This window comes from Brienomyrus brachyistius, chromosome 7 (assembly GCF_023856365.1).
Source record: "Brienomyrus brachyistius isolate T26 chromosome 7, BBRACH_0.4, whole genome shotgun sequence".
Lineage (NCBI taxonomy): Eukaryota > Metazoa > Chordata > Actinopteri > Osteoglossiformes > Mormyridae > Brienomyrus > Brienomyrus brachyistius.
In genome coordinates, this window is record NC_064539.1 from 29622906 (window position 1) to 29636393 (window position 13488).

The window sequence follows — 13488 nt, forward strand, 5'->3', positions numbered from 1 at the left end:
TTTACGATATATTTCAATTATGATAGTGCCACCGTGTCGTGTCGTGTCGTGTTTTGAGAGTGTAACTAATGCTGCGTAGGTGAGTTGTTGTGTTTTGCCAAGGTAATTCATGATAACGCGTTTGGGTTGAATTTAAGCTTTATGTGTGTCCCTTTTGCGTAATTCTGTATGAATAGATTAAATAAAATACGTCGACACGTTATTTTAGCCGGTAAGGCATTTTGTTGTTATTACCGTATTGATTATATTACGATATAAGAGAATCGATATCCCCCTTCTTGCCCGCTGATTTAAATCGCCCCTTCGACATGGAGGCAGGGCAGAAACATGGCTTCTTGACGGGTGCTGGAATATTCGTCCCAGAAGTGAGGGCATCCACGGATTTAAGCATCGCAGGTACCAGGGGTAGGAGAGCACAACAGCAGTATTTTATTGTAAAATAAGCATAAATCAGAAAATATCCCGCTTTCGTTTGTGTCGTGATGCACGAAGCGATGTTTGGTTGGAATTTCTGGAATCTGCTTTCATAGCTGACGATACTGCCAAATGCTGGAGTAACATTAATTGTCTAGAAAGCGGTTCGTGTCTCGGTATTTTATTAAATTAGAGAATACACGCATATGCTGTTTGAAGAGCATATTCTGTACAAAATTAATGTAAACTCTGTATATTCTATAAGACTATAAGCTATGAGGTAGGTTCTGTATAATGTGAAGTACATAAGTGCATAAGTATTATCGGTATTATAAATGCAATATCTAGTGTTTTAGCTGGGTGTCTGTGTTTTGGTTATTTATGCGATCAGCCTTTGAAGATTATACATCATTTAAGAATCAAATAATTAATTACATAGACCGATTTTATCCGCAGGCTACCTGTGGATACAGCCGTTATTTGCTTTTGACTTTATTGCCGGATCGTCGCCGCTTTGCCCTTTTTAGTCGAAATGTAATTAACTATATATTTTTCGTTAAATGCAGCAGTGGGCATTTCCCGCTGAAGAGATGGCGTTCATGTCGAGGTTTTCGCGGTCGCGGAGCAGCTCCAGGTCCCCGAGCCGAAAGGAGGCGGACGGGGGCTCGCCGGTGCTGACGGTGGCCGAGCTTGAGCGGCTCCTTTGCACGGGGAAGACCGCTTGCAATCACGCAGACGAAGTGTGGCCAAACCTCTACATCGGAGATCAGTAAGGACATTGCTATATCTCATTTATATTATAATATGTAGTATTGCCTTTTAATGTAAATATGGACAGCAATGGTCTGGAAAGGCTGCAGTTGTGTCTGTTGTAAAATGTAATAAACGTAGGTTAACTAATCAAATCGTAACAACGCTTCCCTATTTAATGTTTTCCTTTAATATTATCTTGCCAAGAAAAAAAAAACGGGATGAAATGCATGTGGGGGGGAGGAGAGTGAGTGAAATAATGATCTGTGTGACGTTTGCAGGGACATCGCAGCCGACCGTCGCGAATTATCCAGACTGGGCATCACGCACATCCTGAACTGCGCGCACAGCAGGTGGCGGGCCGGTGCGGAGTACTACGACGGCATGCGCATCACCTACCAGGGCATCGAAGCTCACGACTCTCCCACGTTTGACATGAGTGTTAACTTTTACCCTGCAGCTGAGTTCATACACAAAGCCCTCTGCAGTGGAGGTACGTGTGCTTTGCAAGATTAAAACCAAATTCATCATGGATTGCTCACACCTCGTGATATCAGGTTTCGGGTTCCCACCCTTGTTCTGTTTGCATTTTCTTCCCGCGTCATTAATCGCGGGGTTTCCCCTGGGTACTCTGGTTTCCCTCCAGATATATGAATTGTAGTTTCCAGATTCTCCATAGGTGTGAATGGTGTGAGAATGACAGCTTGGCATCCTATCCTGGGTTATTTCCTGTATTGCTCTGTCCCTGCCACCCTGCACAGGAAAAGAGGCTATATAATTGAACTATAAACTGTATGAATTATGTACTTCAAAACAAGAACTCTTATATAGAGGAGGCAGATAGATTAATGGAAATTCAATGTGAAAAAGGACTACAATTTGAAATGTCTAAATTATAGACTCGCTATACTAAAGGTGTGTAGAATTAGGTTGAATACAGGCCCAGGGTGCGATTCTTTTTTGCAGAAAGGGATGGGAAGTACTTTTTGTACACAACCCTCTTTAATATAGCTGTAATTCTTCCAAACCAGCAAAGACAAACACAGTCGATAAATTAACTGAAAATATTCTAGTTTCTGAAAAAAATGATAAACACAAAACTTGTAACCCTTCTTTATGGGGTTAAAACTATCGTCAGAATTCTTAAAAAATATATATTTCATGTACATCAGTCGATTGCTTCACAGTCTGTTCGACTCAAACTCAGCTAGCTAGGTAAGCCGTTTATTTGTACAACACCTTTCTAGAACACGTGTCACAAAGTGCTTCTCAGAAACTAAACCAAAGATATTGAACCATGACCATAAAGCCTGTCTGTACATAAGGTTTCAGGTGCCATTTAAAAGAAGCCACACTGTTGACTAATCTAATGTCCATGGGCAGGTTGTTCCACCAGCCTTCAGGCAGCAAACGCAAAAGGTCTGCTAGCCCTGCTCTCAAACCTGGGCCCAGGCATGACTAGGAGACCCCGATCTGAACACCTGAGGGTGCCGTTTGCAGAGTGTGCCAAAAGCTCGCGGATATAAATGGGTTGTTAAGAGCCATATAAGTAAATAAAAAAATCTTAAAACCTGAGATTGAAAGGTTCCCACACAGACTTATGGGAAATATGACTCTTGGCTTCTCACCGACATAATTTGGCATGTAGATCCATCTTCCAGTGTAAAGAACTCGTTAACTGATTTGGGCCGAGCAGGTCAGCAACCTGTTTGAGATGATTCTCTGTCTTTGGGCTCTACAGGGAAGATCCTGGTTCACTGTGCCGTGGGTGTAAGTCGCTCTGCTACACTGGTGCTGGCCTACCTGATGATCCGGCAGAACATGACCCTGGTGGAGGCGATCAAGACGGTGAAAGGTCATCGCGGGGTGGTGCCCAACCGTGGATTTCTGCGGCAGCTCAGCGGGCTGGACAGCATCCTGAGAGCCAGTCGCAAGGTCTAGGGCTTTGGGTGAGATGCATGGGCCCCAAGATGGTAGAAAAGCACCAGCCTTTCAACACCTCTCAAAGACACATCGTCTCCAATTTGCAGAGGTGCCGCCCGATCCGCCCTTATAAACATGTCTGTAGAACCTCTTACAGTCCAAAGAGCCTTTTACCGAATCCGCCATCCTGTTAGACAACAACGAGAGAGACTCCGGGGTGTTACAGGGCTGGTTATGCAGCTCTTCCCAGCAGACACGCAAATGCTCGGCTCGTAGCCTTCAGCCTGTGAGATGTTTCAGTGTGTCACACTGCTGAATTCATCTGTTCTTGAGAACTATACTATACAGGCCTTGTTATGCACTCAAACAATTCATCAGACTAGAAAGATGTCATTATGTCGAAAAACCAATGTAGTATCTGGATGGTGATTAAAATGATTTCTACTTCTTAAATCACAGGAATAATACAAGTCATGACTCAGCCTTTTAAGTACCCAAACCGAGATGGACATTCAGCTTACAGGAGTTTTCATCTGACTAGTGTCTTAGTCTCATTATGAGGGGAGTAATTTTAACTGTTATGCATCTTGGGACCTCAGGGTGTTAAACTTAAGTAGTAAGGAGTGTATTTGTGTTGGTGAACTTAACTTTTGGTCAGTCGCCTTGGTCTTTCATTTCTGTAGGGAGCATCTTCTACAAGCACACAGATTAATAACTTAATTCAATCTTTAGTTTGTTTTGACGTCACATAGCCAAGGCCTTAATCCAAAGAAACCTACAATTTACATCATTTGTACAGCTGGGCATTAATACTACAGTGTAGTATTAGTGTAGTGAAAACATAACATGATATTAGTTCACACACCGAGTAGGTACATTGTCAGTTTGCTCTTCTGCACACTGTCAGCCAAGACCCCATATATACCTAGCATTGCGTGCCTGCTGGTCAGTTGTTAGTTATGGTTAATGGGTCCAGTGTCATTTTTGAACGAGTGGTCTCTTCTGTGGAGTACTGGATTCAGCTGAAAAGCCAGTGGATGCTGAAAAACCAGTGGATGAACAAAAGACATGTATGTAGTAATAGATTTGTTGAAGGTGATTTTATTAAGCTCATGACTGCCAGGGAAACTGAAGACTGTGCTTAACAGGAATAGGATCAGCTTGTAGATTCTGGAGCTGCTTCTCCGAGAAGAAGGCATTGTATCCTCAGTTATCGGAGTGTTTGTCCAAGAGTCCGCTGCAATGGACCATGTGGATGCACCTTGGAATAATTCTGCGACTCCAACAATGAAAGTGTGGGATGACTGTAGCTCCTTTGAAGAGAAAGTTACACCATGTGATCTGAGCGCATGATTTACCTCAAGTACCTTCAGCTGGGTGTCTCAGTGTTTCTCTTGTGATTTTGTGTGATTTTCCCTTCTGTACCTTGTTGGTTTCTCATAGATATCAAAGTAATTTTGTAGCATTGAGTGGTTAACTATTGTGTAGCTGACCAACTCCAGTGAGATGTAGCAGACTGTAAATAGATGTGCTGTTGGTGTTGGGTAGATCATTAGCCTGTGATTGTGCTCTCAGCTTTGTGGAATGTTGACGTGTTAATCTTAGTGGTATTTCAAAGAACCTCTACTGGTCCGTTGATGGGATCTCACTAAGGAGACCTAGCCAGGGATAAAAAAAAAAAAACATTGAAAGAAGACGGTATATTCTATAATACTTTCAGCTTGCATGTCCTGTAAGAAGGGTTTGTTTGCCAAACAGAAAGAGGAAGCAAATCTGTACAACAGATAAAAATTGTCTTACACTATAATAAATAGCTCTCATTACCACTACCCAATCAAATGTAAACTCAAGCTAAGTGCTGTCTCCTTAGGACCGCAAGTCTTTGCTAAGAGACATTTCAGCTTGATAGAGTGAGGATTGAAAAGGAGAGAGTCTCTGTGACTCTTGTTCTTGACAGGAAGTCGTCACCAAAATGCCACATTGCGTCTCGTCACATCCGCTGCGCTCCTGCGGCAGTGCCAGGCTGCTCCTGCGGCAGTGCCAGGCTGCTCCTGCGGCAGTGCCAGGCTGCTCCCGCGCAAGACTCACACCTGTCGCCCACATGCTGTGTTTTTCCTGTCAGCTGTATGTTTGGAGGCTGGCATGCGTCCTTGTTTATGTTGCATTAAGGTTCACGAGTATCCGACAGCGCACATAATCTACAGCAGGTCAGTTCACAAGTACGGCCCTTGCGCATAGATGTCTCCCATCACTGACTCAGCCGATCATTAAGCCTTATTACTGTAAACCACTTGTGAAATGTACCCCCTGGCCAAGTCTCACACAAGTTTCGAACCGTCATAGGAGACGAGGTCTATGAGCAAGAAAAAGGACTCTGTTTGCTTATCATAGCATAGAAACTGATTTGCTCCTTTCATTGTCTGCTGAAGGTCCCTTGAGCGTTAGTAGAATGTGCTCACTGCTAATGATTGTCCGCGTCAAGCTCATGCGTCTCAGTCAGCTAGGTGATACTCCGAGTGAAATCTTCCTGGGAAGGACAGGGATAGACTCAGTATCCGCATAGCGGTTCCCTGTTTACAGGTCGGGATCAAATTATGCATATCTAAGAAGTTCATTTAATATTAATAGCAACAAAAATGGGTTAATCCTTCTGCAACAACTGAGATGTTGTTACCCGAATGTCTACTATTTTTTTATATATATAAAATTTGAAAACAATTTTACTTTGGTATGGGAGCATCGTTATGTGACGTTGAGGATTTCTCAGGTCAGTGTTTTCACAGTGCACTTCCTTTGAGCTTATCAGTGTGTCCCGTAAAAGCGTCCTCTCAAGATCAGTCATTTTTAGTTCATCACCCTTCAGTGAGAATAATATTGTTTGGGTTCCACTGTACTCTCACTGCAAGGTTAAATTGAAGCGCCGAGTATTTGTTATGGTTTATTTTTATATGTTCCAAGTTTGCTGACCAAAAGTGAAATCCGTTTATGCCTAGGGTTGCGAAACTCTGGGAATTTTCCCGTTAATTCCCATATATCCTCGTTAATTCCCATGGAAGGTTTCCAACTTGGAATATTTTCAGGATCCCCAGCTTAACTTCCCATGGAATGGGAGGTTTCTGGACATTTAGGATCCCCAGCTTAACTTCCCATGGAATGGGAGGTTTCTGGACATTTAGGATCCCCAGCTTAACTTCCCATGGAATGGGAGGTTTCTGGACATTTAGGATCCCCAGCTTAACTTCCCATGGAATGGGAGGTTTCTGGACATTTAGGATCCCCAGCTTAACTTCCCATGGAATGGGAGGTTTCTGGACATTTAGGATTCCCAGCTTAACTTCCCATGGAATGGGAGGTTTCTGGACATTTTCCACCCCTTAGCGACACAAGTCACGCTTGTTTAATTTCAGATTGTGTTTCTTCTAAGTTGCCTAAGAATCTCGGTTTATATGTCATTCTCAGCACAGTTAACAACAGCAGCTCTCTGAACACCTAGAGTAATTGCTAGTTCAACGCAAGCGTAACTTGATTCTCTAAAACCTTTAAACTGAAATTTAAACATATGCATCTTTAAGCAAAAACACCAGAAGGTCGTCAGTTTGAGTCCATCCTATATAGGACGTGACCAGCTAGAGATCTGTGTTTCTATTGCCTGTGTATTAATGTGAATTGTGTTGTATTATTAAGTCAGTTGTGTTTGCAGTATCTTTTCTAGTGAATAGCTATCATATTGTATGCTTACCAGTGTGTATGTCTGTAGTGTGTGTGTGTGTGTGTCTGTGTGTGTATATATACATACACACACACACACGCACACATATATATACAGCTTAGGTGCTATACGCTGTCCAATGCCAAGGACCCTGCTGAACAATCATAAAATTGAATTTCAGCCTCCGAAAGACAAAACCAACATACTCTAACAAATGGGATTTGCCTGTATGTGAGATCAGAGGCTCTTTTCCAGGGCCCTCAAGTTTGATCTTCCTGTTATTAATAATTTTTATCGCTTATTCAATGGCCTTATGGGTAACACTTTTTTAATATAGATGCCTTGATGTTACCTTTTTAAGAGATGATTTGATCTTGCGTAGAGCTGAACGTGAAAGGTTATGTCATTTCAAGGCAGGAACAGGCCAAAAACATCCCTTCGTGGGACTCATGCCTTGTCATAAAGGACAAGGCTTGGAATCGGCAGATTTGAACCAGCAGGGGGCGCTGTGTGCACAACTGTGTCTGGAATCTGTAAATGGAAAATTAGGCAAAACTGCAGAAAGACAACATAGGATGGCTGAAATGCCTGCCAGAGGCACTGGGGACTGTGCTACTCACTCTGCCAACGTGCCGAGAATGTAGATCGTCAAGGCAGCTTTCCAGGATTAGAATATATTGATGTGATTTCAAGCACATTGATCTTAATTCACACCTGTCTCACCAGACTCTAGATGTCATCAAAAAAAAAAAAGAGGCATGCTTTAATTTAACAAACACTGAAGATGAAAGTATTTTTGTGGAGTATTTTTGTTTAATTTTACAAACATGCAGGTTGTCTTTCAGCCTCTAGTTGGCGCTGTTGGTTTCGGGAAACAACTAATTGGTCAAATACAGATGAGGTGCTGGATAACTACACAAAAAAAACGTGTAAAAGGGATTTCAGCTTAGCTCGACTAAGTGGGACGCGGATCGTTACGCGGGATTCACATGCGACTCGGTGGCGTTCTGTGGTTTTTGCGTATAGATATGGTGTCGTAGACCATTGGCTTTTTGCACCTTCTTGGCATAGAATCTTGAGCAATCTGTTTCTACATTAGTACCAACTTGTTTTAAACAAAAAACCTTCAGCAGGAATACTTGAATTATTTGTACTGATTGTTATTTTTGTATCACCAGAACATGTGAAAGTATTTGGAAACAATGTAGGTGATTATGATGCCTTAAATATATTTCAGATTTTTGCCTATTTCTTCACTGAACTCTTACTACTCACGGTGTTGTTGCATTTTAAAATGCTTTCTTTGAAATAAATGTACTGCTCAAAGCTGTGTGTTCCAATAAAGATGTTCTATGTAGCACCAGCTCTCTCACTTCGCCTTGCCATTGTTTGTTCATTTGTTTCTTTGCAGAGGTCATCCATGAAATGGACACTCATTTAGCTTCAAGTCTTACAAGTAAGTCTGTGCCTGCAGTGCTCCTGGTGACCACCGATGGCAGATGGCAGCTCGTGCTCACTGAATAGAGCATTAAATCGTTCATTTGGGTGCCGAACTTAAATGTAGGTGGAGTTATTATTGCAAAACGTGGTCTCCAGACATTTTGTTGTTGTTGTTTACAGATGCTATAATTAGCGACAAATCATAAACGGTTTCGTTTGTGGCTTTGCTAAATATCAAGCCAAAATGCAGTTAAAGCAATACTGTCCTTAATATGCAGTTCTTCTGAAGTGTGCGATTGATGCAGTAGATGGCAGTAGATGGCAGTAGATGGCAGTAGATGCCGGTGATGTAGCTGTCTATCTAATTGGCTGGGTTCTCCCATATCCTGGACATGCTGTTTTAAGCCAGAGTGAACAGCCCAGATGGAACATAGTCAAGAAAGGTAAAAATGTTTGGCTGGTGACAAGAATGCAGTTCCTGTACTAATTTTAAATTGACTCATAGGGCTGTTTTAACAATGAACTGGAGTCACCTGACACTTGTACAATTGCTCTGGAACTTGTGCCCTGGCGAATGGAAGATACACAATAACTATAGTCTACTTTATATTCCTCAAACCAAACTCTAGTCTCGAACCCATGTCTGATCTTTTCATACAGCCAGATGAAACAGCCAAAGATAGTACTGGGGGTGGCAGGGTTACCTCACACCTAGGTTGGGTGTTTCATTCATTTAGATACAAAGGTTTCCTCCCACCAACCAAAAACATAAGGCTAATTGGCATCGCTAAATTACCAAGGTAGTGTGAAAGTATATGTGTACCCTATTATGGACTGGTGTTCCATCCAGAGTACCTCTCTCTTCTGCCATATCCTGCCTGAGATAAACTTGAACTCCCCCCGCCCCCGCCCCCCCCCCCCCCCCCCCCCCCCCGTGCCAATGACCTTGACCAGGACAAGCATTTGGAAGATGGAAGGATTTCAGGGTACTTCTGCAGGAAATGTAACTACAGCAAACAGCTTTAATTGTATCTTTCCACAGTGTCAACTTCCTCCTGCTGCCTGACTGCTCAGTGACATCATCTCCCACCATGGATGCAGGGAATGGTCACTAACTGAAGCATAGTCTCCTCGTGGAGAACATTCACGCTGGAGTGTTTCATTTGTAGCTAAATAAACTATTCAAGCTTAGTTAATAAATGAAGCCTGTCCCACAACAGGACCGTCTGGCTTAGAGGAGAAGAAAGCGCAGTGGAGATTGGCTCAAGTGAACGTCTCTCACTTACTGAGTAGGCGGGTCAGCTGGGTGTCTCAGTGTTTCTCTTGTGATTTTGTGTGATTTTCCCTTCTGTACCTTGTTGGTTTCTCATAGATATCAAAGTAATTTTGTAGCATTGAGTGGTTAACTATTGTGTAGCTGACCAACTCCAGTGAGATGTAGCAGACTGTAAATAGATGTGCTGTTGGTGTTGGGTAGATCATTAGCCTGTGATTGTGCTCTCAGCTTTGTGGAATGTTGACGTGTTAATCTTAGTGGTATTTCAAAGAACCTCTACTGGTCCGTTGATGGGATCTCACTAAGGAGACCTAGCCAGGGATAAAAAAAAAAAAACATTGAAAGAAGACGGTATATTCTATAATACTTTCAGCTTGCATGTCCTGTAAGAAGGGTTTGTTTGCCAAACAGAAAGAGGAAGCAAATCTGTACAACAGATAAAAATTGTCTTACACTATAATAAATAGCTCTCATTACCACTACCCAATCAAATGTAAACTCAAGCTAAGTGCTGTCTCCTTAGGACCGCAAGTCTTTGCTAAGAGACATTTCAGCTTGATAGAGTGAGGATTGAAAAGGAGAGAGTCTCTGTGACTCTTGTTCTTGACAGGAAGTCGTCACCAAAATGCCACATTGCGTCTCGTCACATCCGCTGCGCTCCTGCGGCAGTGCCAGGCTGCTCCTGCGGCAGTGCCAGGCTGCTCCTGCGGCAGTGCCAGGCTGCTCCCGCGCAAGACTCACACCTGTCGCCCACATGCTGTGTTTTTCCTGTCAGCTGTATGTTTGGAGGCTGGCATGCGTCCTTGTTTATGTTGCATTAAGGTTCACGAGTATCCGACAGCGCACATAATCTACAGCAGGTCAGTTCACAAGTACGGCCCTTGCGCATAGATGTCTCCCATCACTGACTCAGCCGATCATTAAGCCTTATTACTGTAAACCACTTGTGAAATGTACCCCCTGGCCAAGTCTCACACAAGTTTCGAACCGTCATAGGAGACGAGGTCTATGAGCAAGAAAAAGGACTCTGTTTGCTTATCATAGCATAGAAACTGATTTGCTCCTTTCATTGTCTGCTGAAGGTCCCTTGAGCGTTAGTAGAATGTGCTCACTGCTAATGATTGTCCGCGTCAAGCTCATGCGTCTCAGTCAGCTAGGTGATACTCCGAGTGAAATCTTCCTGGGAAGGACAGGGATAGACTCAGTATCCGCATAGCGGTTCCCTGTTTACAGGTCGGGATCAAATTATGCATATCTAAGAAGTTCATTTAATATTAATAGCAACAAAAATGGGTTAATCCTTCTGCAACAACTGAGATGTTGTTACCCGAATGTCTACTATTTTTTTATATATATAAAATTTGAAAACAATTTTACTTTGGTATGGGAGCATCGTTATGTGACGTTGAGGATTTCTCAGGTCAGTGTTTTCACAGTGCACTTCCTTTGAGCTTATCAGTGTGTCCCGTAAAAGCGTCCTCTCAAGATCAGTCATTTTTAGTTCATCACCCTTCAGTGAGAATAATATTGTTTGGGTTCCACTGTACTCTCACTGCAAGGTTAAATTGAAGCGCCGAGTATTTGTTATGGTTTATTTTTATATGTTCCAAGTTTGCTGACCAAAAGTGAAATCCGTTTATGCCTAGGGTTGCGAAACTCTGGGAATTTTCCCGTTAATTCCCATATATCCTCGTTAATTCCCATGGAAGGTTTCCAACTTGGAATATTTTCAGGATCCCCAGCTTAACTTCCCATGGAATGGGAGGTTTCTGGACATTTAGGATCCCCAGCTTAACTTCCCATGGAATGGGAGGTTTCTGGACATTTAGGATCCCCAGCTTAACTTCCCATGGAATGGGAGGTTTCTGGACATTTAGGATCCCCAGCTTAACTTCCCATGGAATGGGAGGTTTCTGGACATTTAGGATCCCCAGCTTAACTTCCCATGGAATGGGAGGTTTCTGGACATTTAGGATTCCCAGCTTAACTTCCCATGGAATGGGAGGTTTCTGGACATTTTCCACCCCTTAGCGACACAAGTCACGCTTGTTTAATTTCAGATTGTGTTTCTTCTAAGTTGCCTAAGAATCTCGGTTTATATGTCATTCTCAGCACAGTTAACAACAGCAGCTCTCTGAACACCTAGAGTAATTGCTAGTTCAACGCAAGCGTAACTTGATTCTCTAAAACCTTTAAACTGAAATTTAAACATATGCATCTTTAAGCAAAAACACCAGAAGGTCGTCAGTTTGAGTCCATCCTATATAGGACGTGACCAGCTAGAGATCTGTGTTTCTATTGCCTGTGTATTAATGTGAATTGTGTTGTATTATTAAGTCAGTTGTGTTTGCAGTATCTTTTCTAGTGAATAGCTATCATATTGTATGCTTACCAGTGTGTATGTCTGTAGTGTGTGTGTGTGTGTGTCTGTGTGTGTATATATACATACACACACACACACGCACACATATATATACAGCTTAGGTGCTATACGCTGTCCAATGCCAAGGACCCTGCTGAACAATCATAAAATTGAATTTCAGCCTCCGAAAGACAAAACCAACATACTCTAACAAATGGGATTTGCCTGTATGTGAGATCAGAGGCTCTTTTCCAGGGCCCTCAAGTTTGATCTTCCTGTTATTAATAATTTTTATCGCTTATTCAATGGCCTTATGGGTAACACTTTTTTAATATAGATGCCTTGATGTTACCTTTTTAAGAGATGATTTGATCTTGCGTAGAGCTGAACGTGAAAGGTTATGTCATTTCAAGGCAGGAACAGGCCAAAAACATCCCTTCGTGGGACTCATGCCTTGTCATAAAGGACAAGGCTTGGAATCGGCAGATTTGAACCAGCAGGGGGCGCTGTGTGCACAACTGTGTCTGGAATCTGTAAATGGAAAATTAGGCAAAACTGCAGAAAGACAACATAGGATGGCTGAAATGCCTGCCAGAGGCACTGGGGACTGTGCTACTCACTCTGCCAACGTGCCGAGAATGTAGATCGTCAAGGCAGCTTTCCAGGATTAGAATATATTGATGTGATTTCAAGCACATTGATCTTAATTCACACCTGTCTCACCAGACTCTAGATGTCATCAAAAAAAAAAAAAGAGGCATGCTTTAATTTAACAAACACTGAAGATGAAAGTATTTTTGTGGAGTATTTTTGTTTAATTTTACAAACATGCAGGTTGTCTTTCAGCCTCTAGTTGGCGCTGTTGGTTTCGGGAAACAACTAATTGGTCAAATACAGATGAGGTGCTGGATAACTACACAAAAAAAAACGTGTAAAAGGGATTTCAGCTTAGCTCGACTAAGTGGGACGCGGATCGTTACGCGGGATTCACATGCGACTCGGTGGCGTTCTGTGGTTTTTGCGTATAGATATGGTGTCGTAGACCATTGGCTTTTTGCACCTTCTTGGCATAGAATCTTGAGCAATCTGTTTCTACATTAGTACCAACTTGTTTTAAACAAAAAACCTTCAGCAGGAATACTTGAATTATTTGTACTGATTGTTATTTTTGTATCACCAGAACATGTGAAAGTATTTGGAAACAATGTAGGTGATTATGATGCCTTAAATATATTTCAGATTTTTGCCTATTTCTTCACTGAACTCTTACTACTCACGGTGTTGTTGCATTTTAAAATGCTTTCTTTGAAATAAATGTACTGCTCAAAGCTGTGTGTTCCAATAAAGATGTTCTATGTAGCACCAGCTCTCTCACTTCGCCTTGCCATTGTTTGTTCATTTGTTTCTTTGCAGAGGTCATCCATGAAATGGACACTCATTTAGCTTCAAGTCTTACAAGTAAGTCTGTGCCTGCAGTGCTCCTGGTGACCACCGATGGCAGATGGCAGCTCGTGCTCACTGAATAGAGCATTAAATCGTTCATTTGGGTGCCGAACTTAAATGTAGGTGGAGTTATTATTGCAAAACGTGGTCTCCAGACATTTTGTTGTTGTT

The 13488-nt window shown here is 42.3% G+C and overlaps 1 protein-coding gene across 9 annotated transcripts; it reads left to right on the forward strand.

Moving 5' to 3' along the window:
* The first annotated feature begins 63 nt into the window (after positions 1-63).
* On the forward strand, positions 64-13241 carry LOC125746704 (dual specificity protein phosphatase 26-like). 9 transcript variants are annotated; one of them, XM_049021034.1, is made up of 7 exons: positions 65-79; positions 315-396; positions 981-1183; positions 1446-1657; positions 2906-6247; positions 6392-6439; positions 11278-13241. In XM_049021034.1, the coding sequence occupies exons 3-5, from the start codon at positions 1005-1007 to the stop codon at positions 3103-3105; spliced, it is 591 nt and encodes a 196-aa protein (XP_048876991.1). In that variant the 5' UTR covers positions 65-79; positions 315-396; positions 981-1004; the 3' UTR covers positions 3106-6247; positions 6392-6439; positions 11278-13241. The 9 variants fall into 9 exon arrangements, with proteins under 9 accessions (XP_048876993.1, XP_048876991.1, XP_048876992.1 ...); XM_049021035.1 differs by lacking the exon at positions 65-79 and adding an exon at positions 80-102; XM_049021036.1 differs by lacking the exon at positions 315-396 and having other exon boundaries at positions 64-79.
* The last annotated feature ends 247 nt before the right edge of the window (positions 13242-13488 follow it).